Genomic DNA, 27,759 nt, shown 5'->3' on the forward strand with positions numbered 1-27,759 from the left:
TGTGTGGCAATTGCAAAAAACATCATACTGCATTTGGACCATTTGTGATTAAGTTAATGGTATGTTGCTGGGTCGATGATGCAAAAGCTTTCCCCGATCTCTGCAGAAATACCCCTCACAGGCGGCATTCAAATTAAGTTACAAAGTTAATTACCAGCAGTAGCTTTTCACTTGAAAGAATGCAATATCTGAAAGGATTTCCACCATTATTACAATGATTTAAATTTTCCAATTTTACCCTAAACTTGCAATTCTCGGAACTCTGCCTCGACATCAATTCACATCTGATGCGTTTAGTCTTTTTTGGTACAATGAGGAATTCTCCAGCTTGCCCTGGGATGCAGGCATCTGTGATGTGTTGATCATTTGTGACATTTAACACCAGGTACCTGTATGCTCAAAGGGGTATTAATAATAACGGACTGCTTCACAGATTAAGATGCGCTGTGCCTGCAGAATTGCAGTTGGACGATTATAGTTTGTGCAGGTGATGATGGAGAAGCCATTGCAGTGTATAAGAGAGTAGTTTAGTAGTATTAATTCCAGAAAATGAAACTTTCCCCAGGCGGTCTTTAAATTCTGTTGGTTTTGGACATCTGAGTGCGTTTGCAGAAAGGCCGAATAAAATGTACTGCAGATTAAAGGGGTGAAATGTATGATGGATTTACAGTCAGGCAGGGTTGTTTTACAATCTGATCACTTTTGTGTTTGCAAATTCAGTGTGACATAATCTTTTAATTGGTGTTACTGTAGATTGTTTGTTTATTTTTTTTGATTACTTTAGTTAGTCAACACTTGCTCCATGGCAGTTTGTGCTCATACATTGATCTAATAAGGATTATAAACAAATAAACAATTTATTCTAGAATTGAGTAACATAATGACAAGTATATTGCCAGCTTTTGCTGAGGTATGAAATATTCTGAAGTTTCCACTTATAACATTCTTTTGATTTGATACCAAGGTATGATGAATAGTGTTGTCTTACATGCTTTACAGTCAGATCATACTTTCTGAAGAAGGGTCTAGGTCCGAAACGTCAGCCTTTGTGCTCCTCTGATGCTGCTTGGCCTGCTGTGTTCATCCCGCTCTTCACCTTGTTATCTCTGCAAATACTCTTGCCAGCTGATCTGCCCAGGGGTCTGAGTGCATGACCAGGGACTCCATCGCCAGTCACTTTCTGCACGTTCACCCTTGAGAAGGTCAATCTAACATCTGCGGCAGTGACCAAGAGTACAAGTGCGTCCAGGCATGTTGGGATATGTGATACTGTTTCACTATCCTTTTGGTCAAAGTGAGCTTAGAACTCGTTGAGTAGAGATGTCTGCCCACGACTCTGCTCAACTTCACTTTTTAGCCCATCATGTCATGTAAGCCTTGCCACAAACAACAGGTGTCCTTCTGGTTAGCCTGGGTCTCAAAATTACTTTAGTATTGCCTCTGAGCATCACTGATGGCCTTGCAAAGGTCGTACCTGGATTTCTTGACATGTTTGTCTCAGATCTGGACTTCAGAAGAGAATGGATCTCCTGTTTCATCCTTGGTTTCCAGTCATCTACACACTTACAAATGAAGTCTGTAATGGTAGTGACATGCTCATTTAGGTTGGCCACTGAGTTCTTGAACATGGGCAAGTCCACCAACTCTGAGCAGTTCCTTAGAAGCCCATCAGTTTCCTCAGAGCAACATTGCACTACTTTCTGTGACTGGGTCCTCAAGTTTCAATTTCTGCTTGTAAGCCAGGAGGAGGATCGTAGCATTGTGGTCTGATTTTCCAAAATAAGGATGGGGAGGTAGAGCAGCAGGTATCTTTTTTATGGTTGTGCATCAACAGCCAAGGATGTTCAGACACTGATGGGACAGGAGACGTATTGGTGGAATTTTGGTAGCACATTCTTGAGATTCACCTGGTTGAAGTCACCAGCTACGATGAACAAGGCTCTGGGGTATTCCGTTTCAAGACTGTTTGTTGGTAGCATTGTATACTTCATCAAGTACACTCTTCACTTCTGCATGAGGTGGGATGTAGACTGCTGTCGGGAATTGTGAATTGGTGTTAATTGAGATAGGAGAGTTATAGAAAAAAGTGATCGATTAAATAAGGAGAGTTGTAAATCCTCAGGTTAGAAAGAAAGTGGATAACAGATTGTTTGGTTAGACTACAATCAGTTTTTCCAAACAGCTTCAGTGACACTGTCCAAGTAATATATGTGAAACAGTCACTAAATATATTAGCGTAGCGGCTGTTTAAAGTTACTCAAACCGCTGACCATGTATCCTTGTCTCTCCAAGTGAATTATTTTAGTTAATTTAAGAAAGTTGCATTGGCCCTGAAATGATAACTGCTTACAAAAAGGATTTCTGGTTGCGTGACACTTGGTTGCTGAGTCTGTGCAGTGGCTGCTGTGTGTAGCACTTTCCTAAAAGATTTGTGCAGTGCTGAGATGTCGTTTTCTTCCCGGGGCAGATGTTTAGCAGCATCGCCTGTAATGTGAGCATCAACAGGAATATCTCATTTGAGAGTTTAATAACTATACTGACACCTCTTCCACAATTTCACAGGATTTCTCTCCATTGTAAATAGCCTGGCTGCTTAATCACTCTAATCATGGAGATTTGCATCAACACTTGTAATTGCATAAAGGAAAATTAGTCCTAAATTATAGTGTGCGGTAGGGCTATATTTAGAGAGCATACTTTTTATATAACACTGCAGTGATTCAGTTTGTGCTGGAACAAAGGCACTGGACACTGAGGTGAAACCAAAACCCTAATGCATTGAAAGTACTGGTATTAGTTGTATACACTGTTGCTACCACATTGCTGTATTTGCTGAAATTCTTATGCATGCAAACCTGTCTGTTTTTTCCTTTTAATTTCTTATGATCACATTTGTATTGGAATGGGCAAGCCTGTTACACGGTAGTTATATCCTCCTGTCAGTGGCAGCACTTCCAGTGGTGGTTTGTTGAAATTGTAGGTTGCTAAGCTTACTTTCAAGTTTTTCGTTATAACATGGAGTATGAAATTTAAAAGCTTATGTATGAATTCTGACGTGAGTGATTTAGGTCTGTGCACCCTGATCTAATTACCCCTACTTCAATAAAGAAGTACGCTTAATTGAATCTTCTTGAATGCTGATACACTAATATTAATGGAAATATATGCACTTGTGTTAATGTAACCATACATGTGAGTGTTAATGCAACTATTCATGAATATTAATATAATAGAGAATTTTGAACGTCAATTATGCAGATTGCACTGGTGAGGACAAAACTAATGTAAGAATATTACTTTGCATCAGCCCTCACTCAGGCTGATCATATTTTAAGCCAAGGGCCTGCTGCTCCAACTGGTGAATGTTAAGGATTGTATGCCACGTTTAGAAGAGGAGCACTGGAGTTATTCTAATTTCCTAGCCAATATTTATCTTTCACTTCAATGTCACTTTAAAAACAATCACAGGATTGTTTTTTTGTTGAGACCTTACCATGCATAGATTGGTAAGCCACATTTCTTGCATTATAATGGTGGCAAAAACTCAAAAGTATCTAATTACCTATAAAGCACTTCAGGGTTTACCTCCAGAGTTTCTTAAGCGCACATCTTTCTTTAAAAGTACTTTGGGAAAGAGGTGCAAGAATCAGAATACTCAAGAGTGTACAGCTGAGGTCATTGCCTCTTCTGTTCAATTTGACAATAGGAAGGTCACCATTTAGGAAAAAATATCTACTTCCAATTTTTTTTATTCTTGTGATTTTTTTTAAACATCAGAAACTAGCTGCACATTCCGGTATGGATTATGCTATTATGACAGGTGGTGATGTGGCTCCTATGGGTCGTGAGGGTGTCACAGCCATGCACAAAGTCTTTGACTGGGCATCCACCAGCAGGAGAGGGTGAGTTTGTCATTTTGATTTGGGAGTGTATGAATGTTAGTTTGTTAAAGGATGTGTTAATTACATGTGAATGATGTTGGAAATCTTCTCAATGTAGTAAGGTGCTTGGTTGGTTCTTGCTTCGTACAGCATTAACTTTACAGACTCTGCTACTTTCCACTTAATTTTTATCTGATCTTGATTGGAGATGGATGTGGCTGCTGAGAATACGCAATACTTGTTTCATGTCATGTTTGCTTCTGGGTTAGATGTAGTATGCAAGTAGCCATGTGACCCCCCCCCCACAAAAAAAAGCACATGCACCCATCCGCCCACCCCTCAGCACTGATGTTGAGGTTTCGCTTTCCCATGCAAGACCTGTGATGTGATAGGAATTTTGCTATGGCAGGGGTCGTGTATCTGTGGCTGTACAAATTTTGGCTGAGACTGCCCAAGCTCATTCCACGTAGCACTCCTGCAACTATCATTCAACAGAGACTTTCACCTGAAACTGAACTTGCCACTTGGTCCATTTGCACCTAAGTGCTCACAAATGTGGATGCCACTTACTGTTTGTTTCCTAGGAGTGCTTTATTCTTGGATCAGCACTGTAGGATAATGCGAATTAATTATTTTGGGCTTCTAGGTTTAAATATTTCGTAATGTTTAACTGAGGTCAACGGAATGATCATAAATTGCCTCCTGTGCACAGGCTTTTGCTGTTTGTGGACGAGGCGGACGCATTCCTTCGAAAGAGAGCAACAGTAAGTGCCTGTGTCATTTATGAAAACTTTATAAATAAGAAGTGTTGCTTGTTCCATGGTCCTGATTAATTTGTGAGCATTTAAAACAAACACAGTTTTTGTTCCAAACTTTTCTTATTCCCCCTTGATTTATTTTATAAAATCCCCACGGTGTGGAAACAGGCCCTTCAGCCCAACAAGTCCACACTGACCCTCACGGCACCCACCTAATCTACACATCCCTGAACACTATGGGAGATTTAGTATGGCCAATCACCTAACCTGCACATTTGTGGACTGTGTGGAAACTGGAGCACCTGGAGGAAACCCACGCAGACACAGGGAGAATGTGCAAACTCCACACAGACAGTTGCCCGAGGGTGGAATTGAACCAGGGTCCCTGGCGCCGTGAGGTAGCAGTGCTAACCACTGAGCCACCGTGCCGTCCTCTGTACTCACTCGAGTTTGGAAGAACGATAGGTGATCTCATTGAAACTTATTAGATTCTTAAGGGGCTTGACAGGGTCAACCAAGAGAGTGTGTTTCCCCTCTAGAACTAGAGGGAGCAGGCTCAGAATTAAGAGGTGTCAATTTAAGACTGATTGAGGAATTTATTTTCTCAGTCTGTGTCACAGAGCTGTGAGGGCAAAGTCCTTGTCTATGTTTAAGACTGAGAAAAATTTTTGATCAGTAGGGCCAATTGTCGGAGTTGGGACGTCATGTTGCAGCTGTACAGGAAGATGGTCAGGTCACTTTTGGAGTATAGTGTACGGTTCTGGTTGCCCTGCTAAAGGAAGGATATTATTTAATTGAAAAAGGAGGCAGAAAGGGTTTACAAACAAGTTACCAGGACTGGACGATTTGAGTTACAAGCAGAGACTGGATAGGCTGAGGCTTTTCTCCTTGGATCATAGGAGGTTGAGGGGTAACCTTATTAGAGGTTTATAAAAGCATGAGGGGCATTTATCAGGTAAATAGCAATGGTGATTTCTCTAGGGTAAGGGAGTTCAAAACTAGAGAGCATAATTTTAAGGTGAGAGGGGTAAGATGTAAAGGGGACCTGAGGGACAGCATTTTCACAAAAGAGTGGATCATGTGTGGAATAAAATGACAGAGGAAGTGGTGGACACAGGTACAATTTTAACATTTAAAAGACATTTGGGCAGGGATATGGATCTGAAAGATTTAGAAGGCTGTGGACGAAATGCTGGCAAATGGAGCTAGTTTAGTTTGGGAAAACTGGTCTGTGTGGATGACCAGGACCAAAGGGCCTGCTCAGTGTGACTCCAAGTGGATATGAGGAATGTTTTATTAGTAATGATCCAATCAAATGGCAGAACAGACTAGACTGGTTGAACAGCCTACTCCTATTCTTATTTCTTCTGGTCTCTATTAATCATTAGAAATACTTCAGGGAAAATGTCATTCCTGGATATGGTCCTCTTCAGCTTGAGTTTGGAATATTTGGCTCAGCATGGTGATTTTTGTGTCTGAGCTACTGCTCTTTCTGCTTCACATCTTGGTTTTGAAATTTTTTTTTGAAGAAGTAACATTTTGCTGCTTTCCTTTTCCTCAGCCTCTGCTCTGAGCCCTGTTGGGAGCAGCAATGTAGCCCCTGCATCTGTTGCTTTAGAATTGACTGGTTTTCAGTAGTAATGAATTTCAACGTTTGGAGGAAGAAATTGGGCATTACACAAATTAATAATAATAAAGGCACTAGAGAAGAATTAATGTAATTGCACACCAGAACTGACTATCTACATCCACTTTATATCCTTGTGATCTTGATCAGAGGACACACTGCAAGCTGAATTGTACTTTATGTGGGTTACAAGTGGGAAATGAATTAGATTTCAACAGCTGCTAATTGTTGCATATGAAATAATAATATTTTCTTTCTACCTTGATCTGCTTTTGTAGGAAAAAATTAGCGAAGACCTGAGAGCAACGTTGAATGCATTCCTGTACCGGACAGGGGAGCAGAGTAACAAGTAGGTATTAGCCTCAAAATCAGAAGGTAATTTAGGAGCCGAAGGACGGAGTTGGACCCTTCGTCACAAGATGCCTGTATAACAATTGGACTTAACTGAAATTTTTTGCGTGAGCTGCACGAATAGTGTGGGCAAAGGGCACAAATTAGACGGGCATTGGAAATAATGTTGAACCTTCTCATCCTTGTATGGGTATAGATGTAAATTAAGCCCTCCTCCTAACTAGTGAGACAGGCTTAAGTGGTTTCAGAGATGGTAGGAACTGCCAATGCTGGAGAATCTGAGATAACACGGTGTGAAGCTGGATGAACACGGCAGGCCCCGACTGTTGTCCCAACCCAAAACATCAAGCTTTCCTGCTCCTCTGGTGTGTGGCCTGCTGTGTTCATCCAGCTTCACACTGTTACCTCAGGCTTATGTGGTCGTCTTTTTAACTAATGGTGTTGCACACGGCATGTTATGTATGGTGCAGAGCATTATAGCTTAAACTGATAGTGCATTTTAAAAATGAAAATCATTTCCAGTCACTGCCTAGATCAATGGAAGTTTTTATCTTAGTCCTCAACCAAAATAATTTGTTTATATTCTTCAAAAACATCTCCATTTTATGGAAGAATTAGACCCTGTGAATATAATAATAATTTTTAACATATCAACTTTACCAAGATGATGTTTTACTTGTGTAAAGAATACAGACTGCGGCAATTTTGAGTCCATCATCTATATTTGGTGAGAAATTTTGTTGATTAACCAGTTCCGTTCTATCTTTGATTTTTTTTTGTTTCTTAAAAAAATATTAGTGGTATCCCATCCTAGTGCTGGACACAGTATCTATAATTGCTGACTAAATTTGTGGTTTTTGGCCATGTGCTTTTATGATTATTAACTGAGGTCTGAGTGCTAACATACTTATCAGCTGGAAGCCTTATCAGCGCTTTCCGGATAACCTCTGTCACAGTTGCTACTTTTTGATCAACTCCCAGCCTGTTGAGACTGTATTTTTATTTTTTAAAATGGTTGAAGGAAAAATTGTTCTGAAATGAGAAGACAATTACAGTTCAACTGAAAGGAATGAGGTGATTGATAAGCAGCAACTCATAATTTCAATTTGAAAGATATTTTCTATTTTAAGATTAATTCGTAGTTGATGTGATTCCTCACCTGTTTTATGAATTGTCAAATTTGATATCTGTAAAATACCTGCAACCCTGTGGTTCTGCACATGAGATTCTCATTAAGATTTTGAAGCAAGAAAGTGAGAAGTAAATGGCAGTTTTGATTTGTTCAAAGCCCAGCGGAAAATATGCTTTTTTTTGCCAGGTATGAATCTGAAGCCCTGTATTTGTTGTAAAACATTTTTGGCTATAATTTCATATACCTTGTTTTTGGTTTGAAATGTAGTAAAAGATGGTAATGATGGTTGACTTAAGTGAGGTAAGTCCAATTTAGGGTGCAGTCTTTTTCTGTTTTTTTTTCCTGTGCCTTCTACTTCTGCACTTCTTTTGATTATTTCCTAAAGTCATCACAGATCAAATTACTTTATACTGTTATTTAGCAATTATAGTTCAAATGTAAATATTGACTAAATAGTCAAATTTCATTTTTAAAAAACCCACTGAAGCATTAACTAGGTTTCCACTTGCAGTTTGAATTCAATCTGCTGACAGGAAACTTGAAGTTAGGCTTTGCAAGGACAGTTTGATTAGATTAGATTCCCTACAGTGTGGAAACAGGCCCTTCGGCCCAACAAGTCCCCACCGCCCTTTGAAGCATCTCACCCAGACCCATCCCCCATAACACCCCTGAACGCTATGGACAATTTAGCATGGCCAATCCAACTAGCCTGCACATCTTTGGACTATAGGAGGAAACCGGAGCCCCTGGAGGAAACCCACGCAGACACTGGGAGAATGTGCAAACTCCACACAGGCAGTCGCCCAAGACTGGAATTGAACCCGGGTTCCTGGTGCTGTGAGGCTGCAGTGCTAACCACTTGGTGGCACGGTGGCTCAGTGGTTAGCACTGCAGCCTCACAGCGCCAGGGAGCCGGGTTCAATTCCAGTCTTGGGCAACTGTCTGCGTGGAGTTTGCACATTCTGCCTGTGTTTGCTCCGGTTTCCTCTCGCAGTCCAAAGATGTGTAGGCTAAGTGGATCAGCCATGCTAAATTGCCCATAGTGTTCAGGGGTGTGTGGGTTATCGGTGAATGGGTCTGGGTGGGATGCTTCAAGGGGTGGTGTGGACTTGTCGGGCCGAAGGGCCTGTTTCCACACTGTAGGGAATCGAATCAATCTAGTCTAAAAACCTTGAAATACAACTGAGAATGTGGGACAAGGGAGATTAGCAAGTTGCAGAAGTTGTTGCCATCTATTTGCATAAAATGATCAGGCTTTCATTTACAAGGTGTACGTGTACATGTGCACATCTATAGTTATCTAAACACAAGGGTTAGAAACAGTGAAATTGCACAGTATTCCTTCTGTAATACACCTCAACTTGAAAGTGAAACTGAGCTGTCCACTGTTATCAGTGTGCTCATAAATTCATGAAATTGAATCTTGAAATAAAAAGTGTATGATGGGTGTTCAGTTTCTCTAGGACAGGCCGTGGCGATGCTTTAAACAGTGCATTAGTTCTGATTGTAAATGATGATTAAATGGTACATATCTCATTTCCTTGTCAAAAATACGGTGAAAAATACTGTTTCTTTGTCCTCCTCTCCCCCCCCCCCCAAAAAAAACCGTAAAGCTCATTGTGGCCTTGAAAGAAATGATGAGAATGTTGTGTGGCTTAAAAACCATTCATCAAAAAGATGGGGAAGTGGTGGTGTTTGGTGGACTTCTAGGGAGTAGAAACACTGGACTACACCCGTTGGCAACTGAGCAAAATCGAGATCACTTGCAACATTGAGAACATCAGCACTGACCCTCCAATGAAATGTTTACAATCTATAAAAAGATATGAATTCACGGAATGATGCAAAGGACCAGTACCCTAGTGTCGAACTTGTATTCCTTCGTCACTTTCTTTGAAAGTAAGAGCAATAAATCTGTCCTTCACAGCATCATTCGTACCTGGAGTTTTGAGAAAAATATACGCCACTAAAATCAGTCCTCAAAGTAGTAATGCTGACACTTCAGATAGCAACAGGAATGTATCAATCCAGATTTACCAGCGGATTGTTAGTTCAATGCTCTGTGCTTGAGAGATAACTCGGAGAAACCAGTGACTGTTTGTACTATTGCAGTCTGTCAAGTTAATTATTTAAACTCTATTTGAGTAGCATTCTTCCCAAGTGTAATTAATTGCTTAATGGTGACTTTGATTTTCAGGACAGCAGATTTTGTTCTCTGTTGCAGAATCTTAACTCCTACGCAGGTTGCAGGAGTTCTGTTAAAGTAAGGTCCTTGATAGCTGGGGGGGTGTTGACTTTCTGCTGTAGTGATATTCCCCTTGATTGAGATCTGATGTGTTAAGTACGTACAAAGCTGTGACTGCAGTGAGTCAGCAACTCTGTCTGTTGTGGCACAGATCAGGATGGTGTCTGGCAATGCACTGTTGCACTGACTTCTCTAGCCTCTGTTAGGGCAGAGGTGGAGGCAGTACAATCAGCTGTCAGGTGAAAACAGACCATGACTGATCACTGATCAGTAACCCCTGCTAGAAGCATGAGTTTAGATTGAGTTCTGCTGTGATGCCCCTTGTTCAGAGAATTGTCATATTGATGCGGTTTGCAGTTGGAAGTTGCCCTTTTGAATTAGCACAGGAAGGTGATTGGTGCCTGTGCAACCACAAGCCTATCAGCAAACGGTACTTTCAGGAGAAAAAAATGCTGACAGTCAAACAAATTTAATGATATTCCTTATCATGAAAAGCGTTCACTTGCCAGGATCCCAAGTTGTCAGTGTGCAGTAGAAAATATTTACACCTAAAATGGAATTGTTAATATTTTGTTGTATGCCATGTAATTGATTCCTTCAAATTGGCAACATTAGCTTTGTTAGAACCAATGCTCTACCTATACCTCAAAGACCTCTCCGAAAAGCAACGCAAGTGTCAAAAATATCTATAATTATGCCTCTGAGTATTTTCATAGTTAAAGAGGGCACAATATGAATTTCACATATCCACCATTACACTTTTCAGAATTCCTAGAAGCACAGAATTATTTTTAAATGTTCCTACACAAAGTGACTTTACAATAAACTTTCCTGGAAGCTGTTTTTACTGTACCCAAACTCTCATCACTTGAGGACCAGTAACAAATATCTGTGATGGGAGATATTCATCCCATCAGTTTCTGGTTAATCAAGCCAGGGCACATCTGTTGTCCGTCCTTGTATCTCTTCTACGTTCCATCCTCCTTTACATCTTTATATAGGCAGCACATGCCAGCTGTTTTCAACTCCATGTACAACCACTTGCACAAATCCACACATCTGACTATTATTATGAATTTGTTTGCTGTAGAAATGATTGAGGTACAGGATGAATTTGAACCTACGCTGGGCTCATCAATTTACGGAAACAAATACGAGGAACACCATAAATTGAGATGAGTAATGATTGCCGTGTTTAATGTTTTGCAACAAAACCATGTTGCAATGTGCAGCTCGTCGTACACTTCTGAGATATACTGGCCACTTGACTCATTACAGCTCATCTGTTTTTCCTAACAGGTTTATGCTGGTGTTGGCTAGCAATCAACCAGAGCAGTTTGACTGGGCCATCAATGATCGTATTGATGAAATTGTTAACTTCGATCTGCCAGGACCGGAAGAGAGGGAGCGACTGGTCAGGCTATATTTTGACAAATTTGTCCTGAAACCAGCCACAGAGGGGAAACAGTATGTACTCTTATTTACTTCTAGCGTTTGGCAATGGCTAGGACATCTTGTCAGTTCGCTAATTTTAATTGCCTTATTTCCAAAAAATTATTTTTATCCTTTATTGCTCCCATTTTAACCTGACTCGCTTCTAGTAACCGACCTGCATTGTATTCGATGCCCACAAAACACAATGGATGCTGGAAAACACACTGCTTGAGAAATCCGGGTCCAGCAGCATTTCTGGAGTGAAACAGAGTTAAATGTTTTCCAGTTCACTATGAATAGACTGTTCCGAAGAAGTAATGCCAGACTCAAAACATTAACTCTGTTTCTCTGTCCATAGATGCTGCCAGACTTGCTGAGTTTCTCCAGCATTCTCTGCATTGTGTTAATGTTGAGACTGGGCTGGTAATTGACATTGCTTCGAATGAGCAGCATTGGGATGTGCAGATCAGCAGGTCAGCTAGCATTTTCTGTGTCTCGCTCTTCCCAGCAGCCAGGTTAAAATTAGAACTCATGTGAAATTTATCATGGGCTGCATATATTAGAGATGGGTAAAGGTTGATCCATTTGATCTGAATTCAGAACAGAGCACAAAGCCGCATGCTTTTTGAAATTTTTTTTGAAGTCCCGAACATGATGGGCAATAGCCAATGCTGGGAGGTGGCCAGCAAGGAACTTCCCAGTGTTGAGAGCAGAAAGCCCTAGTTTCTGACCAAATGTTGAATGGTGCGATGAGATTACCACAAGCGATTGGTGACAGGCCTCTTTGTGTGCATTAGAATTGTTATTCCTCATTGATAGTTTCCCATTCAAGTTGGAGCGGTAACCTGGCGACTCCAGCTCGCTGCTTGCTTCTCCTGCCCTCCATTAGGCACCAGCGTCTCTACTTACATTCTGTGGGTGGCAACTGGCAGCCAGTTTCCCTCTGCCCAAATGACTGGAGATGTGCAGTGCAGTTGCAGACTACTTGTGATTGACTGGGTGTCTGCTGGGCTTTAAAGATGTTGCCAGGAATCCACTGGTGGCCAATACTGTGGTGATCGGGTGTCAGCCAGGCGCATGTATGGGCAGGAGAGTGAGTATGGGAATGTGGCAGGAAAAACCTTCCTTGGGCTCATGGAAAGCAACGCTCCATGAAACTCAACAAAAGTAACAGTCAGTTTCTGGGAAACCTTATACCTTGCAATCTCTGCCTAAATAAAGAATATGATGATTTATAATCAGGTTGGCATTGGAAGCTTCACATTAACTGTGGGTGGAGTGTTAGAGCTGGCCTTGCTCAAAACAGTGGCAAATGTCCGAACAAACCACGTAGACATTTCAGCCAACTTTCTTGAACATTCATGCTTTTTAAAATTGTGCCTTAGGTTTTATCCTATTGGGCAACAAGACTTTCTTTAAATTTTAGAAAAATGCAGCAATCATATTTGTGAAAATAAATAATTCTGCTTCCAAACTATTTTATCTAAATATTTTTGTACAATCAGATGAATTGACTTGGAACCTAGACTGATGCTGTGATCCAGTGTATTTGCTGATCATCTGTCTGAATTCAGTTCCCTTACTGTAGCTCCTATTAAACCTGTTCCTGTTAAAGTAATACTGGAAAGAATGAAGTTTGTTAAAAAGGCTGAAAGCACTGTCTCTGCAACCAGTTCCTGAAACCACTCCTGTGACCCAAAGTGTAGGATTCAGTGACGTGCTTGTGCACATGATTTCCCTGGAATATGTTACCAAATATCCAGCTACTCAGATGACCAGTATAGAATTTGCATTCAGTACATACAAAATCTCGACTTCCTTGTAATATCTACTGCCTAAGGATCCAGGCTGTGGTTGTCAGAAGAATAAAGGGTCATTCATTTTATCAATTTAATTTGGATTTCAGTGAGTCCCAGGGCAGTACATCAGCTCAGTGGGTCAGTTGTCTTTTGCAGGAAGTTTGAAAATGTCGGCAGAAGCTTGACATTGAGTTATTGGCATAACATGATGTAAACTGTCTGACAGACATGATCTCTCTCTCTGTAATATTAGTGAATTTAGTCCATTCTGTTTATTTCTTTGTACAAATGGCACTTCTTGTCGGCAGATAAGATGATGAGACTTGGACAATAAAATGAGACGTCACCCAGTCAGGTAGACAGATAAACACCTTGGTCCTATTTGAAGAGGAAGGTGACATTTCTCCTTGTGCCCTGACCAGCCTTTGTTCCTTAATCATTATAAATAAAACAGATGAACTGATTATTCATTTCAGTACTATTTGCAGGATTACCTTGTGCACCAATTTTCTGATGTATTGCCTCACATTGTAGCCTTTCTTAAGGTATTGTACTGGCCCTGAAGAGTTGTAGCACAGCTTGATGGTACAATATGTACTTAATGAGTTGCTCTTAATATAGTGTGGTCACTGGATTAAAGTTTTCTGTTCAGACACAAACTGTATCAAAAACAGAAGTTGCTGGAAAAGCTCAGCAGGTCTGGGCAGCATCCGTGACGAAAAAAAATCAGAGTTAACATTTTGGGTCCAGTAACCCTTCCTCAGAACTCCAGTTCTCAAGAAGGTCACTGGACCCAAAATGTTAACTCTGATTTTTTTTCGTCACTAATGTTGCCCAGACCTGCTGAGTTTTTCCAGCAACTTCTGTTTTTGTTTCTGATTTGTAACATCCACAGTTCTTTTGGTTTTTTTTAATATAAACTGTATCCTTTAGCTAGAGGTATTTTGTCCCAATATCTAATTTTAAACCCAGACTACAACATTACAGGACACGTGACCGTGAGAAATCCAACCTGCCCCAGCGTTCAATAAGATCATAGCAGATAATTTCAACTCCTGTTTCATGCCAGCTGCTAAGGACTCCTCTGGTTCAAAAATCTATGTTCTCTTTTAATACATTCAGTATTTGACCTCCGCACCTCTCTGGAGTAAAGAATTTCGGGCATTCATTGTCCTCTGACAGAGGCAATTCCTTTACATCTCAGTTTTAAATGTGACCCCCTTATTCTGTAATTCTTTCCCCTAGTTCGATTGTCCCACAAGTAAAAACATCTTCTCAACATCTATTCTGTCAAGCCCCCACAAAATCAATAAAAACATGTTCCTTGCATTGACACTGACCCCAACCAATTCCTTTAAAACCCAGTTTACATCCCTGCAACTTATACGATTCATCAGGGAGTTTGTGTATTGTTAACTATTGCCAAGCCATAATGTTCACGTCAGGAAGTAAAAGTTTAACCTAGAGAGGCTAATTGGTCATGGACATGTCAATTATAGCACTTAATGATCAGAATGTTGTCCTGTTTCACAGGCGCCTGAAAGTGGCACAGTTTGACTATGGCAAGAAATGCTCTGAGCTTGCTAGAGTGACTGAAGGGATGTCGGGCAGAGAGATTTCCAAACTTGGAGTAGCCTGGCAGGTATGGCTTTTATTTCCATTCTCAATGTCATTTGAATGGTTAACCCCTGGAAACAAAAGTTGTGCAAACCAGTTGCAACAGGATCAGAAAAGAGATGTGAAAGTGGTTTATTCTCAGCAAATAACATGAACGTTTCCCTTCTCTCAGGGCTGGAAACTTTGTGCAGATTTTCAATGAATCTCTTTTTCACTTTTGTTGGCCAAGCCCTTGGATCCAAATAGGGACATTCTGGTTTTTTTTCTGGGGGGCAGGGGGGAGTGGTGTGAACAAACAACTAGAGAAATGTCGTATTGATGCTGAGACTATTGACTTCCTCACTTGTTGGAACCGCTGGGTATCCCAGCTGCTGGGTGAGCTTAACTAAAGTCCCTAGGAACCAGTTACCTTAGGAGTCAGTTTTTAAATGTTGTTCTGTTTCGGTGTTTTTGTGCCTGGTTTAGTTGACTGCTTAAGTTCAGTTTCAGTTTTAGTTTTACTTTCACTTTGCATTTTTACTGATTTGAAATGTTGCAGAATTCTGATCAGACTTTGTGAAACTGCATCCCTGGAAGAATTGATTCCTTTCAGGACTTGGATTATAAATGTTGCTACAATTGGTTGAAGAGGAGTGAATCAGTTCCTCAATTTTCAGTCACCCCTATCTGAAACGAAAATTTATGTTCTCTTTACATAAGGCAGTCTCTAATTATAGTGTAGGTAACCATTTTCACCAGAAACAATAAGAAACCAACGTAGGGCTTTCTTGAGTGAAAGAATGAGTAGTTTTTGTTACTTTCCAACCCTACGAAATATTACTAAGATGCAACGTCAGACGTATGAACTGTGAACGAACATTTTCGTTCTGTTGCTCCCTCTTTCACGTGCATGTCCTCCTAAATGCTTATTCACCTTCTATTGCTCCTCTCTGTCTTTCACTCTTTCTGTCTGTCTGACACTGTCTCTAGTATCCAGTACAACATACAATTTATAATGCTTGTGGTGTCCTGAGGCATAAGGTTTAACCCGACACCATGGTTGGTTAGTTGATTTCTGGAAACCTCAGCAGTATAGAATTTTTCTGTGTTCTCAGCTTTCTGATCTTTCATTCCAATCACCATTGTCACTGTGTCCTTTTTTCATCTTGAAGAGATGGAGTTCTTGACCTCTGTACAATGCTCCATCCTTAGCTTTGTTTCTCTGCCAAAAACAGCTCCTTCAGAACCAGCTTGTTGCTGTGTTCCATATCTGAGCAAATTGATATTTCATCTTCTCATGTGAAAATTGTTATAAAAAATAAACCTTGAAACAAACCTGGAAATTATGAAGGTGTGAGAAGGCAGTTGATTTGTGGTGGTTTGGTAAAATGTTCAAGGTTTGATAGATAGACAATGGCCATTAAAGAATATTTAAAGAATTTATGCTTGGTCTTCAAAAACACAGACGTTCCTTTTAAGGCAAAAATGCTCCACGGGAGAAATGAGATGCTGTGGCAAACAAGGGGAGAAATTAGTATCTGTTCACGGGAGGCGGGGTTGCTTAAAAAGTTGTCAAAGTTTGGAATTCTTGAGGATGGAGAGAATTAACAAAGGGGGAATAGAATAGCAAGAGATGTAAAAATCGATTGCGAAAATTGTGGAAGTTCGTAAAAAGGAAAAGATCACCAAAGGCAAATTTGTGTTTGTTACAGGCAGAGACAGGGCATTTATAAAGGGAAATTGAGAAATGTCACAAGAGGAAGGTACAAGAAACCCTCCTGAAATAATTGAGATTCAAGGACCGTAAGAATGAGGAACTGAAATTAGTGTCAGTTTAAAAAAAATTAATGTGACTAAAGTTGAGAAATCCTGGGATCTGAATGGCTGACACCAGACTGATTTCTGGGATGGTGTGATTGTCCTGTAATCAGATATAGGAGACTATGCTTGTATTCTCTGGCCTTGAAGAATGAGGCAAAAATATATTGTTGCTATAGCCTTACTAGGTCAAAGGGCTGCTCTCGTTAGAGAGACATGACTGGTGGTGGTTTAATTTGAGGGTCACCATGCCTCATGACGGGAGAAGTTGCAAAGGAAATTCGTTCATTGTAACCTCATCTGGTGCAGGAATTGAACCCAAGTTGTTGGCATGACTTTGTGTCACAAACCAACCAACTGAGCCACTGCCACCCCTTCCCACGCCACTGTCAACCCCTTCCCTGCACCACCGCAACCTCTCCTTATCGATTGTCTAACACATTAACTGCATCTGTATTTCTAAAGACCCATGGCAGTGTGCTATTTTCTAAGTTGGTCACCCTGAAGTTACTGAGCTACCAATTCAAATGAAGCTACCATCTGCAGCAGGTGAGATTGAATCACTGCTTTGGCTGGGGCTGTGGTCAGTTATTCACCACCCCCTTATGTCCTGAAAGTGGACAAAGCTGCAGGAGATCTCCACCATCCCACCACTTCCGGCTCTCTTTCTGTTTCCTATTACTGGCACACCCAGTCTATAACTCATCCCTATGCTAGTAACCTCATGTTCCACTCTCACTGTATAAGGCACCTGCAGCGTTTGGTAATTTCGTGTGCGTGTGCACGTGTGTGTGTATAAAGTAAGCCCAGAGACATGTATAGCTACCTCACAGTGCTTCAACTTGATGGGAGACTATGAGACAAATGTTGCTGGAGAGTTTGTTCTTTTTAAAGAAAGTTTCATTTGCTTCATTATATCTTTAAAGTTGCAGCAAATGCTGTTTCTGAGCAGACTAGTGCTCTGATTCTTGAGGCTTGCCTCTGTTCTTTTGATAAGCTGCCTGCTAAATGACTTCAAGTGTGCTATACATGTTTTTTGTTTTTCCAATTGCACTTCTTCTGCCTAATTCCCATAGGCATTCGCTTTCCCCTGGTGTTCAGTGATCCGATCAAACAGGACTCTCCTTTTTTCAGCTTTGTCGCTGAATTGGCTTTTGTCATATATTCTCTGTCCTACACGTGTATGTATTTTTTTTGGGTGGGAATGTTGGGGTTGGGGAAAAGAAATGGTTTTCCGCACTGTTAAATTGAACATCCTATGTAAATACACAGTGGAACTTCCACCCTTTTAGGTGTGAACAAGTTTCTAGCTGCTTTTTAGTTTAATAAGATGATGTGTTTAATTGAATCCTTGCTGACACAGAAGCTGGATTATTAACACTTTCCAACTGTACTGCTTTGTTAACACTGTTCCAGTTGTATGTTTACTGCATTTGTTGGAAACTACTGACAGGTCTGAAAATAGGACTTTAAATGTCTTTTGATCTTGAGAGACCTGTGTTACTTCCACTTAAGGAATTGTAGCTTTTCAAGTCTGCTCGGCTACGTTTGTGTTACTTAGCCACTGTCGCATCTACAGTTGATGCTGATCTAAATTATAAATAGATCTAATTGGAAATTACTTGTGGAATGAGAGTAACAACTTTATAGGCAAACTGGATACAATCAAGCTGTGATGTTAACTCCATTGGTCAGGGTTTTCTAAAAAGACCGTAAGTCACTTGCACACCAACAGGCCTGAGCAATCATATCTTTTAGCTACTTTAGTTAAATCTAAATTTAGCCACAAAAAATATTATGAAAAATGCTTTAAAATGAAATGTGAGGAAAAACACTTCAACTGATGAAGTTATATTTGAGTCTTACTGGTGGTATCTTTGAAAATTGTGTTGCTATACTCTGCATAAGAGGAGTAAGAGTACAGAGCTGCATCAAAGCTAAAGCTAGCAAATGACTGACTGGATACTGCCTGCCAAATGTGGTGATCAGAGTGCAGTGACTTCAGGATTTTGCATTGTTACCCACTTCCCTCATTAAGCGGGAACCTGCAACAATTTTAGCATGCTGCAGACATTAGACAGATTGGTTGCTCATCTGAACAGCTGGTGTCAGATTCATAGTGGGGCTAGTTGCTTGACAATGAAGAATTTTTATAGTTTTAAAAAGCATGTATGCACATACACTCGTTTTTGCATCGCTCATGTTTTTTTTTGCATCATGAAGATGATAATTTGCATTTATGTGGTATCTTGGCTTGTTTTCAGCACTTCCCAAACACTTGACACTTGGTATTTGAGATTTCTCATTTATAGGTTATGGCAACAAATAAATAAGTTCAGAGAACTCGCGAACAGAATAAAGTGGAATATTTCTCATCCACCTGAGCATGAAAACAGGGACTTAATTTCACGTCTCATCTGCAAAATTAGAACCTCCAACATAGCAATATTTGCTCATTGCCATCACTGAGCCAACCTGCCATTAGTAATGAAAAGCTACAATTCATTGAAAAGCCAAGCACTTCTGTTTGCCTTCTAGAATTCTTTTGAGGAAGTAACAAGCAGGGTAGACCCAGGAGAGCCAACGGATGTTATCTGCCTGGACTTCAAGAAGGCCTTTAATAAGGTGCCACACAGGAGGCTGCTGAGTAAGCTAAAGGTCCTAGCATGGATAGCTCGATGAAGGAACTGTGGGCATTTTGCCTAAGTTTGCAGACGATACAAAGATAGGTGGAGGGACAGGTAGTATTGAGGAGGTGGCAAGGCTTCAGAAGGATTTGGGCAGTTTGGGAGAGTGGGCAAAAAAGTGGCAGGTGGAGTACAATGTGGGAAAGTGAGGAGTCATTTGGTAAGAAGAATAAAAGCATGGACTATTTTCTAAATGGGGAGAAAACTCGGAAGTCTGAAGTGCAAAGAGAATTGAGAGAATCCTGGACTAGAACTCCCAAGGGAAACTTGCAAGTTCCGTCAGTAGTCCGAAAGGCAAATGCAACGTTGGCATTTATTTTGAGAGGACTTGAATATAAAGCAGGGATGTACTGATGAGGCTCTATAAGGCTCTGGTCAGGCCACATTTGGAGTACTGTGTGCAATTTTGGGCCCATATCTCGAAAGATGTACTCTCCCTGGAGCGGATTCAGAGGAGGTTCACGAGAATGGTCCCAGCAATGGAAAGCTTAACATGAGAAACATTTGAGGACTCTGGGACTATACTCATTGGAGCTTAGAAGGATGAGGAGGGATCTAACTGAAACTTACAGAATACTGAATGGCCTGGACAAAATGGATGTTGAGAAGATGCTTCGATTGGTAGGAGAGTCCAGGACCCGAGGGCAGAGCCTTCGAGTATAAGGAAGACCTTCTAGAACAGAGATAAGGAGAACATCTTCAGCCAGAGAGCGGTGAATCTATGCAGTTCACTGCCACAGAAGGCTGTGCAGGCCAGGTCATTCAGTATATTTTAAGACTGAGATAGACAGGTTCTTGATTATCAAGGGTTACAGGGAGAAAGTGGGAGAATGGGGTTGAGGAACTTATCAGCCATGATTGAATGGCAGAGCAGATTCGATGGGCCAAATGGCCTGATTTCTGCTCCTATGTCTTATGGTCTTTTGATCCAGTTCAAATGACAGCTCAAGAAGATAACTGCCAGTTTTTCTTTTATTCCCTCCTTCAGATAGAAGTAAGCAGCATCTTTGACTCCAATAGCTTGGAGTAATGTGATACCAGAAACGGTCAGGTCCCATGGTACTCTGCTTGAGTAATGTTGAGACTTGGAAAGAATGTTTCACCCATGAGAGAAATGTATTAACACATTTGTTTTATTAATTTCAAGTTTTTTTCCATGAAGTATTGTTAATTGATTTTGCTATCCTGTGTTAGGATCTAATTTAAACTGGTTTACTTGATGCACTGATTTTAATTGGCAACAAATTGATAGCTAATTGATTACTTACATAGTCATTATTGTTGGGTGATTTTAATTGTTCATTAATTAGAAAAGAGAAAGTCGGGGCCAGCTTGTAGCTCAGTGGTAGCATTGCCACCCTTGGACCCAGAAGCCTGTGTTCAAGTCCCACAAATTCAAAGTGGGCCACATTTTAAGAATGTGTGTCCAGGACTGCTTGCTTTCACAATGAAGAGCATTGTTTGATTTTAGTTCTGGGAGATTTTGTTTACAGAACAATTGGAAAATAGTCCTCAACAATGGATTGTTAATAAAATAGGAAAGCATAGTCGCAGCTTGTCCTCCAGAAACCACAACCAGGTGCTGTTATTGTCAGGAATGCTCAACTATAGATCACTAAGAACAACCAGAGTGCCTAAACCTCCTTCTGTCATTATTCAGTCACATTACCGTCAACAACCGGGTGTCACCATTAACCAAAAACTGAACCAAATACATTTGCCTAGAACACCAGATCCATTAGAATTCTGCACTGAGTAAATTTACATTTTGATTGTCCAAAAGCTGCTCCACCAAATATAAGATATGCTTTGGGGATGTGGTAGAATACTAATTTCCCTAGATGATTATTACTGCCACAACACTTAAAGCTCAGTATCATCCACAACAAAGCAGCCTGCTTGTTTAGGACCCAACTACTTTCTTTAAATATTCACTGCCTCCACAACCAACGTGTACCACCTACGTGACACACTGCAGTTAGTCATCAGGGCTGCTTTAATTGCACCCTCCATATCCAAGGCATCTACCTAGAAGGCCCAAGGTAGCAGGCACCTGGGAATGCCATGACCTGCTCATTCCCCTCATCAGCCATGCACTTTCCTAATTTGGAACTAAATTGCCAGTGCTGTTCTGTTGGGTAAATCTCCCTTTCAGATAACACTGTGGGTGTATCTGTAACTAATGGACTGCAGTGATAGGCAGATTATTGGTCTTTCCTCAGGTGACATTAAGGAATGACGGTGAAGGTGGCATTGCCAGCAGCACACTTGTTCCATTGACTTTTTTTAAACTGCAGGATTGATATAGAATCCCTGCAGTGTGGAAACAGGCCCTTCAAGTCCACACCGAACCTCAGCACATCCCACCCAGGCCCATTCCCCAAACCCACCTAACCTACGCATCCCCGGACACTATGGGCAATTTTAGCATGGCCAATCCACCTAGCCTGCACATCTTTGGACTGTGGGAGGAATCTAGAGCACCCAGAGGAAACCCACACAGACACAGGGAGAAAGTGCAAACTCCACATAGTTAGCTGAGGGTTAAATCGAACCCGGTTCCCTGGTGCTGTGAGGCAGCATTGCTAACCACTGAGCCACCGTGCCGCCCCTAATGATTAATGATGTGATTAATAAAGTTTGACTTGATCTCAAAAACAGAGGCTCCTTTACATAATGACTCAACATTACTGCTAAAAAGGAGCTGGATAATCTGTGAACCAGCCACCTGTGTACACAAGCATTCACTCATTTCAAAGTATTGGAATATTCAGTAGGATTATCAGTGCCCTAACTCCCACTAGTAGGTGTAGGCATTTTCCAAATAATATCAGCCCATGTAAAATCTGAAGTACTGTGCTTATTGCATGGCACATCTGCATCTAAACACCATGGGTTCTTGTTCTGGTGTCAGCACGAGAATTATTTCTTAGTATCAAAGTACTGATGCATTTCAGCATCTGTGTTCTTATTGCCAACGTGGGGCAAGAACGAAAATTAAGTTCAGGAATCTGTTTAAAAAGAAATCGCAAAGAGAATTATTTTAATAATGTGACTTGCAGAACAGTTTTTTTGTAAAAAAAATATACTGGATATGAGTACTATGCAAATGGTTGGACTAGTGATCTGAGGAAAGGGGGGTTAAACTTATGGAATTTAAATATAATGAGATGCTACTGAGGTGCTTTTGATTACTGTTACTATAAAAATCCATTTCAATAATTTGTTAAGCCTCCTCCTAACTCAAATTGCTCCATTCAGTTTTTAATGCATGTATTGATGCATTGTCTGAAGGTGTAATTAGAGCTGTAAATCTGCAGCATTTAGACACTGGCCGTGACATGATGGATGAGCTGGATTTTTATTGAACAAATTTCAGTGCACGTATTTTGCATAATGGAACCAAACACTGTGATCCAGATGTTATGTAGTAGTGTAAATGCACTGCCCAGTGGACTGCTCGGTGAGATACTGAGCTGTATTCAAAGTTCCTGGTTTGATTTAGTTTTGTACTGATGCCACTTAGCATGGCCAGACCATTCAGGCAATGTGTCTGAGGCAGTTATAGAACTGGCCCCCAACATTAATCAGTGCCTATGGAAAAAGGGAGGAAATGAAAAGTGTTAGAATTAAAGGAAACTTGGTGAATACCAGTCCAGTAAAGTGACTCTTTCCCAGAACTTGTGACTATTGCTCTGTTACTTCAGAGAACTACAGTAGCTCAGTGATTAGCACTGCTGCCTCACAGCACCAGGGACCAGTTGTAGCCTGGTGTGACTGTATGGAGTTTGCATGTTCTCCCCACGTCTGCGTGGGTTTCCTGCCATAGCCCAGAGATATGTAGGTTAGATGGATTAACCATGGTAAATGTGGGGCTATGGGGATAGAGATGGAAACTGAGTCGGTTGCGGGGGGGGGGGGGGGGGGGGTGGGGGGGGTGCGTGGAGATGTTGTTGGAAGGGTCGATGCAGACTTGCTGGACCAACTGGCCTCTTTCCACACTGTAGTGATTCTGTGATTCTATACTTGTGTCACCTGGGGGTTGCCAGTATCTTACCTTGCAGCTGTTTGTGGGCTAATTACATTTTAAGAGGGTGAATAGTCCAACTCACTGTTGAACACAGCACCTTGCAATGGACTCTGCCTGCTTACTTTGAAAAAAGCATTCCAGAATAGTGGTGTCTGCAAGGTTCAGTGCTCTATATCAATGCCAAGAAAATAAAATAGCTTGCCTCAGACTTTCTACATCAGTTGCTTTCAACCAGTTTGAAACGAATTACTTTAAGTTCTTGTGCTTTCACTGACAGTGGAGTAATACTAGTGCTAAATATGGCCCGTCAAATCCATCATCTGATTTCTGTGTCTGAGACCCTTCATGGACTAAATGTTTTTACAAAAGAAAGAAAATTGGGCATAAAATAGCTGCAGTGGTCACCTGCTCACAATTTTGAGGCAAGCTTTGAGAGACCTATATGCAGTAAACAAAGCCATCTACACTCACCATTTTTATATAAAGATATCAAAACAAAACTTTTGAGTCAGTGTCAAGAATTGTCATTTGTTTTAATTGAAAATTTATTATGATTTTTATATATTGGGGATTAAACAGCTTACCTGCCAATTAACTAACATGGAAAGGCAATGAAGCTAGACTTGGGGATACGGACTGAACTGTATTTTGACAGCTATTTTTGAGGGTAGAGAGAAGGAAAAAAAATGTTTCCCTGTGTCTGTCTTTCATCTTGGAATAGCTAACCATTCACCAAGAACTCAAATCTACAAATGGTGCTGCTGTTGAGGATTCACATCAACAGTTAACTAAATGTAGACCCAAGTTGAGAATCTGATACCATGAAGACTCTACTTTATAACTGAGTAACTTCTGGTCTCCCTTTCTGTACCAGGCTTATTCCATTTTAAACTTGCTATCTGTGCTTGCGTTTGGTTTGATTTTGGTTTGTTTGGTTAGTAGGTAATAAAATTGCTTTTTTTTTCCACTCAAGAAATCGTTGAGAACTGGCTCCTTTTGTTTTCTAGACAACAAATGTTTCAGTTAAAGTGTGATAGCCATGTGCTAAAGAGAAACAATATTATTTGTGACCAAGCAAGAGGAGTACTAAAGAAAATCTACAGCAAAATGAACAAAAGCAGGCAATAAAAATCTGATTGTAAAATGCCTACAGAGAATGCTAATATCACCTTTCTGAATTGACTCTAGTTGGGTTTCACTTCTGTTGTCTGGTCTAATATGACACTACATACATTCTTGGTAATCTGTATGTTTGTTCTGCAGGCTGCAGCGTATGCCTCTGAAGATGGTGTTCTGACTGAGGCAATGATCGATTCCAGGGTCACCGATGCGATTCGGCAACACAAGCAGAAAATGGAATGGCTGAAGAATGAGGGCAGGGAGAAGACTAAAGATGTAGAGCATCTTGTGCCAACCTTTCCAGAAGGCACACTGGTCTGAGTATCAATCAGAACAACGACTGTCCCCTGCAACTGAGCTAAGAACCCTGGAATTGAACTGACCTGCACCAACGTAAAAACATGCTTGAATATGCACTCTGCACTCTTAAGGGGTATTCGTCAATGACTGTCCAGTGATATGAACAGCTTTATACAAGAGTTAATCCAGACAGCAGTCAGTTGATGCTCTGTTGGACCTCCAGCTTGCACTCAGCAGATTGTCTGTCTGTACATTTTGTAACTGGTAGAAAGCAGCTTGTTAATGAGAGGAGATGTGAAGTGGCATTTCTGTCAGTCTCTGTCTGTCACATCAGCTGTAGCATACGTGCCCTGTCATTAACAGGGTATTCACTGTTTAGCCTGACCTGGGAAGAGCATGTGATGGCGAACTCTGTGTGCAATCAAGTATCCATGTGGAGGAAATGTTTTGCGTTATTGTGGTGTGTTTTGGTTCTGGGCTTCTGTCAGCACTGGCCGTGATCTGTAATCTACAGTTGGATTCATCATGTTTGAGACCGAATCCCTGATTGTCCACCTACCTCAAATATATTTCTGGAAATGAACATTTTCTTTCATCTTTCAATAGCAATACCTACAGATTCGCTGCCAGGTTACAGTTGTGGTAAAAGTTAATTATTGGTTCACAGCTCAGAGGATCACTGAACTGAGTTTTACTGTGAGAAATTGAAGCTGCCATTTAACAGTCACTGAACTTTTCAAATAAAGAGGAGTGAGGGCTATCTAGAAAGTCCCAGCTCCTCCTGCATTGTTAAGTATAATTCCATACAGTTGTACCATGTTAATGTCATCTGTATAGAAATAAATTAGGCTGATGGCTGAGCCCTTTACATCGGTCCTGTTCATCTCTTCGCCAGTGACCCCACTGAATATCTCATTATGGAATTCTTGTAGGTGGAGTTAGAAAGAGATGGCCATTTTAACCCATTGCACAAACACCAGAACTAAAATCTGAGATTTTTGACAGTAAAGCTTGAATAAATTAAACCCTAATTTAATGTATCCCATTTCTATCCCTATTCATTTTAAAAAGTTATTTTGCAGAAATTTATTTCTAGAAAGTGCATTGCTTTCCTTCAAAGTAAAAATTGCAGTCATGCCTCAAAATTCAAATATTCTGTGCACTGACCCAACAGGTAGTACTGGTTGCATTGGTTTAGATCTAATTTCCAACGATTTTTACATGGAATAACATGGCCCATAACAACAAGAGGTCTCCTTACTTATTCCTATACCTATCCCTTGCCCAAAAGTTCTTACTCACCCTCTTGCATGTGTCTCTAAACTTAATCTAGTTCATACAGGCTTATTAGTCCCTTTCAATCACAGAAAAGCTTTTGTGATTGCTAATGCCAGTACTAAAGTTGAATGAGAAAAGTCATGTCTTTGTCTCCCTTATAAAGTGAACTTGTACTTCGTCAAACCCAAAAGCAAGCAGTGAAAGGGCACTTTTAGGAGCAATTAAGGGTGGGGAACACATTTTGGCCTTGCCAGCACTGCTCACTTCCTAGGAACGAAGAAAAGCACAGCTATCGTAGTATTTGATCTCCAACTTTACATTTATGCCATCCACATGAGAGTAAAGAAAACATAAAAGGAGAGAACATCAAGACATTCTTCCCAGGCACTTGCAAATTAAAAAACAGATGCTTTGTATGTGCCAAACTATTGACATAAAACAAGAATGTTAATTTCAAATCCAAGAACTCTGTCGTGATGGACCAATAGTTATAGTCTATGGCATGCAGCTTGTGCAGATAGGTAGGGGTGTGAAATAGGCAGTGATTTCCACACTTCCGCCCCCATGTCCCTGTGGTTTTCAGTGATGACTACTGCATTATATTTGTGTATTCTGAGCCACAGACAAAACGGAATTTGGCTTGTTAATTATTCAATATTGTTCATGATTCTGGTTTCCCTCAAAAAAAAAGTCTGAACCCTCTACAGTGTATGGCCCAAATGAGGATTGGCAGTTTGGAGTTTCTATTCTGGCCATGAAAAATCAGACACAGTTTTATCATTATGTATAGGACCTTTGTCTGTCCCGCCTGGAATGTTTAGAGTCTCTTCCATAGAGTACCTACAGAAGTTGGATTGCTCTTGTCTGTGAGTGAACTTCATTGAAGTACCAAAATGAGAGTAACAAGAGCACTTTAAAATATGTTTGGGTAAGGAAGCCAATGGGGTTTTTGGTCTGTCATATATATTAAGTAAAACACGAATTGTTGAAATGATTCTGGTGATTTTAGAGTCTGGAAAGCTTGTAATTCCTCATGTACATTGATTTATAAAGTGAACTTTTTTTAAACATATCATTCCATGTTTGGAATATAATGGTATGGTTTTGATTTGATAAATCCTTTTTTATTGGATTAAATATGTAAGTCCTTTATCTAATAAAACAAAAGATCAGCTATCAGATTCAGACACATAGAAAATGGTTTATTTTTGTGAGGAAAGACGAGAGTTGGTTCTTACTGAAAAGATTCTTGTCACCATTCAAAATATTATTAGGTATGGGATCTTTCTTAACTTTGAATGCAGAGGGTTAGGTGCAGTTGGTTGGGTGGAGCAGCACATTCTCAGACTGCATCTGCTGTTGGTGACATTAGTTTCATCACCAAATATAATTACATTAGATTTGAATGGATAATTTCTTACAGTGGGCCATCTTTCCTTAGAACTGACTTGGTATCAAGCTCTTAGCATTTAGTACCAAGAACAAGGCATCCAATAATGTGAGATGCTGTTATGTCAAAATCTAGAGTATCCGATCCATTACAGCTCAGTTACTAGTCTGTGTAAATACAGTTACAACATAGTGATTGAAGTAGCCCTTCCCCGAGGAATCTAAGGCTGTTATTGTTGGTGCTTCATAACTGCAGTCTGCAGTCAGTTCATGCCAAGCAATGTGTCAACAGCTATGAGCAGCCTGTGTTTGGTG

At 40.6% G+C, this 27,759-nt stretch overlaps 1 protein-coding gene across 1 annotated transcript in view; it reads left to right on the forward strand.

Moving 5' to 3' along the window:
• atad3 (ATPase family AAA domain containing 3) overlaps positions 1 to 25,645 on the forward strand; it is a 44,714-nt gene extending 19,069 nt beyond the window's left edge. Inside the window, exons 11-16 of the mRNA XM_048561385.2 lie at positions 3,778 to 3,902; positions 4,594 to 4,645; positions 6,545 to 6,615; positions 11,294 to 11,461; positions 14,761 to 14,869; positions 24,622 to 25,645. Coding sequence (XP_048417342.2) covers positions 3,778 to 3,902; positions 4,594 to 4,645; positions 6,545 to 6,615; positions 11,294 to 11,461; positions 14,761 to 14,869; positions 24,622 to 24,798 — 702 coding nt within the window. The 3' untranslated portion in view covers positions 24,799 to 25,645. The remainder of the gene's footprint in view (positions 1 to 3,777; positions 3,903 to 4,593; positions 4,646 to 6,544; positions 6,616 to 11,293; positions 11,462 to 14,760; positions 14,870 to 24,621) is intronic.
• Positions 25,646 to 27,759: the final 2,114 nt, after the last annotated feature.

This window comes from Stegostoma tigrinum, chromosome 28, assembly GCF_030684315.1.
Source record: "Stegostoma tigrinum isolate sSteTig4 chromosome 28, sSteTig4.hap1, whole genome shotgun sequence".
In the NCBI taxonomy this organism is placed as follows: Eukaryota; Metazoa; Chordata; class Chondrichthyes; order Orectolobiformes; family Stegostomatidae; genus Stegostoma; species Stegostoma tigrinum.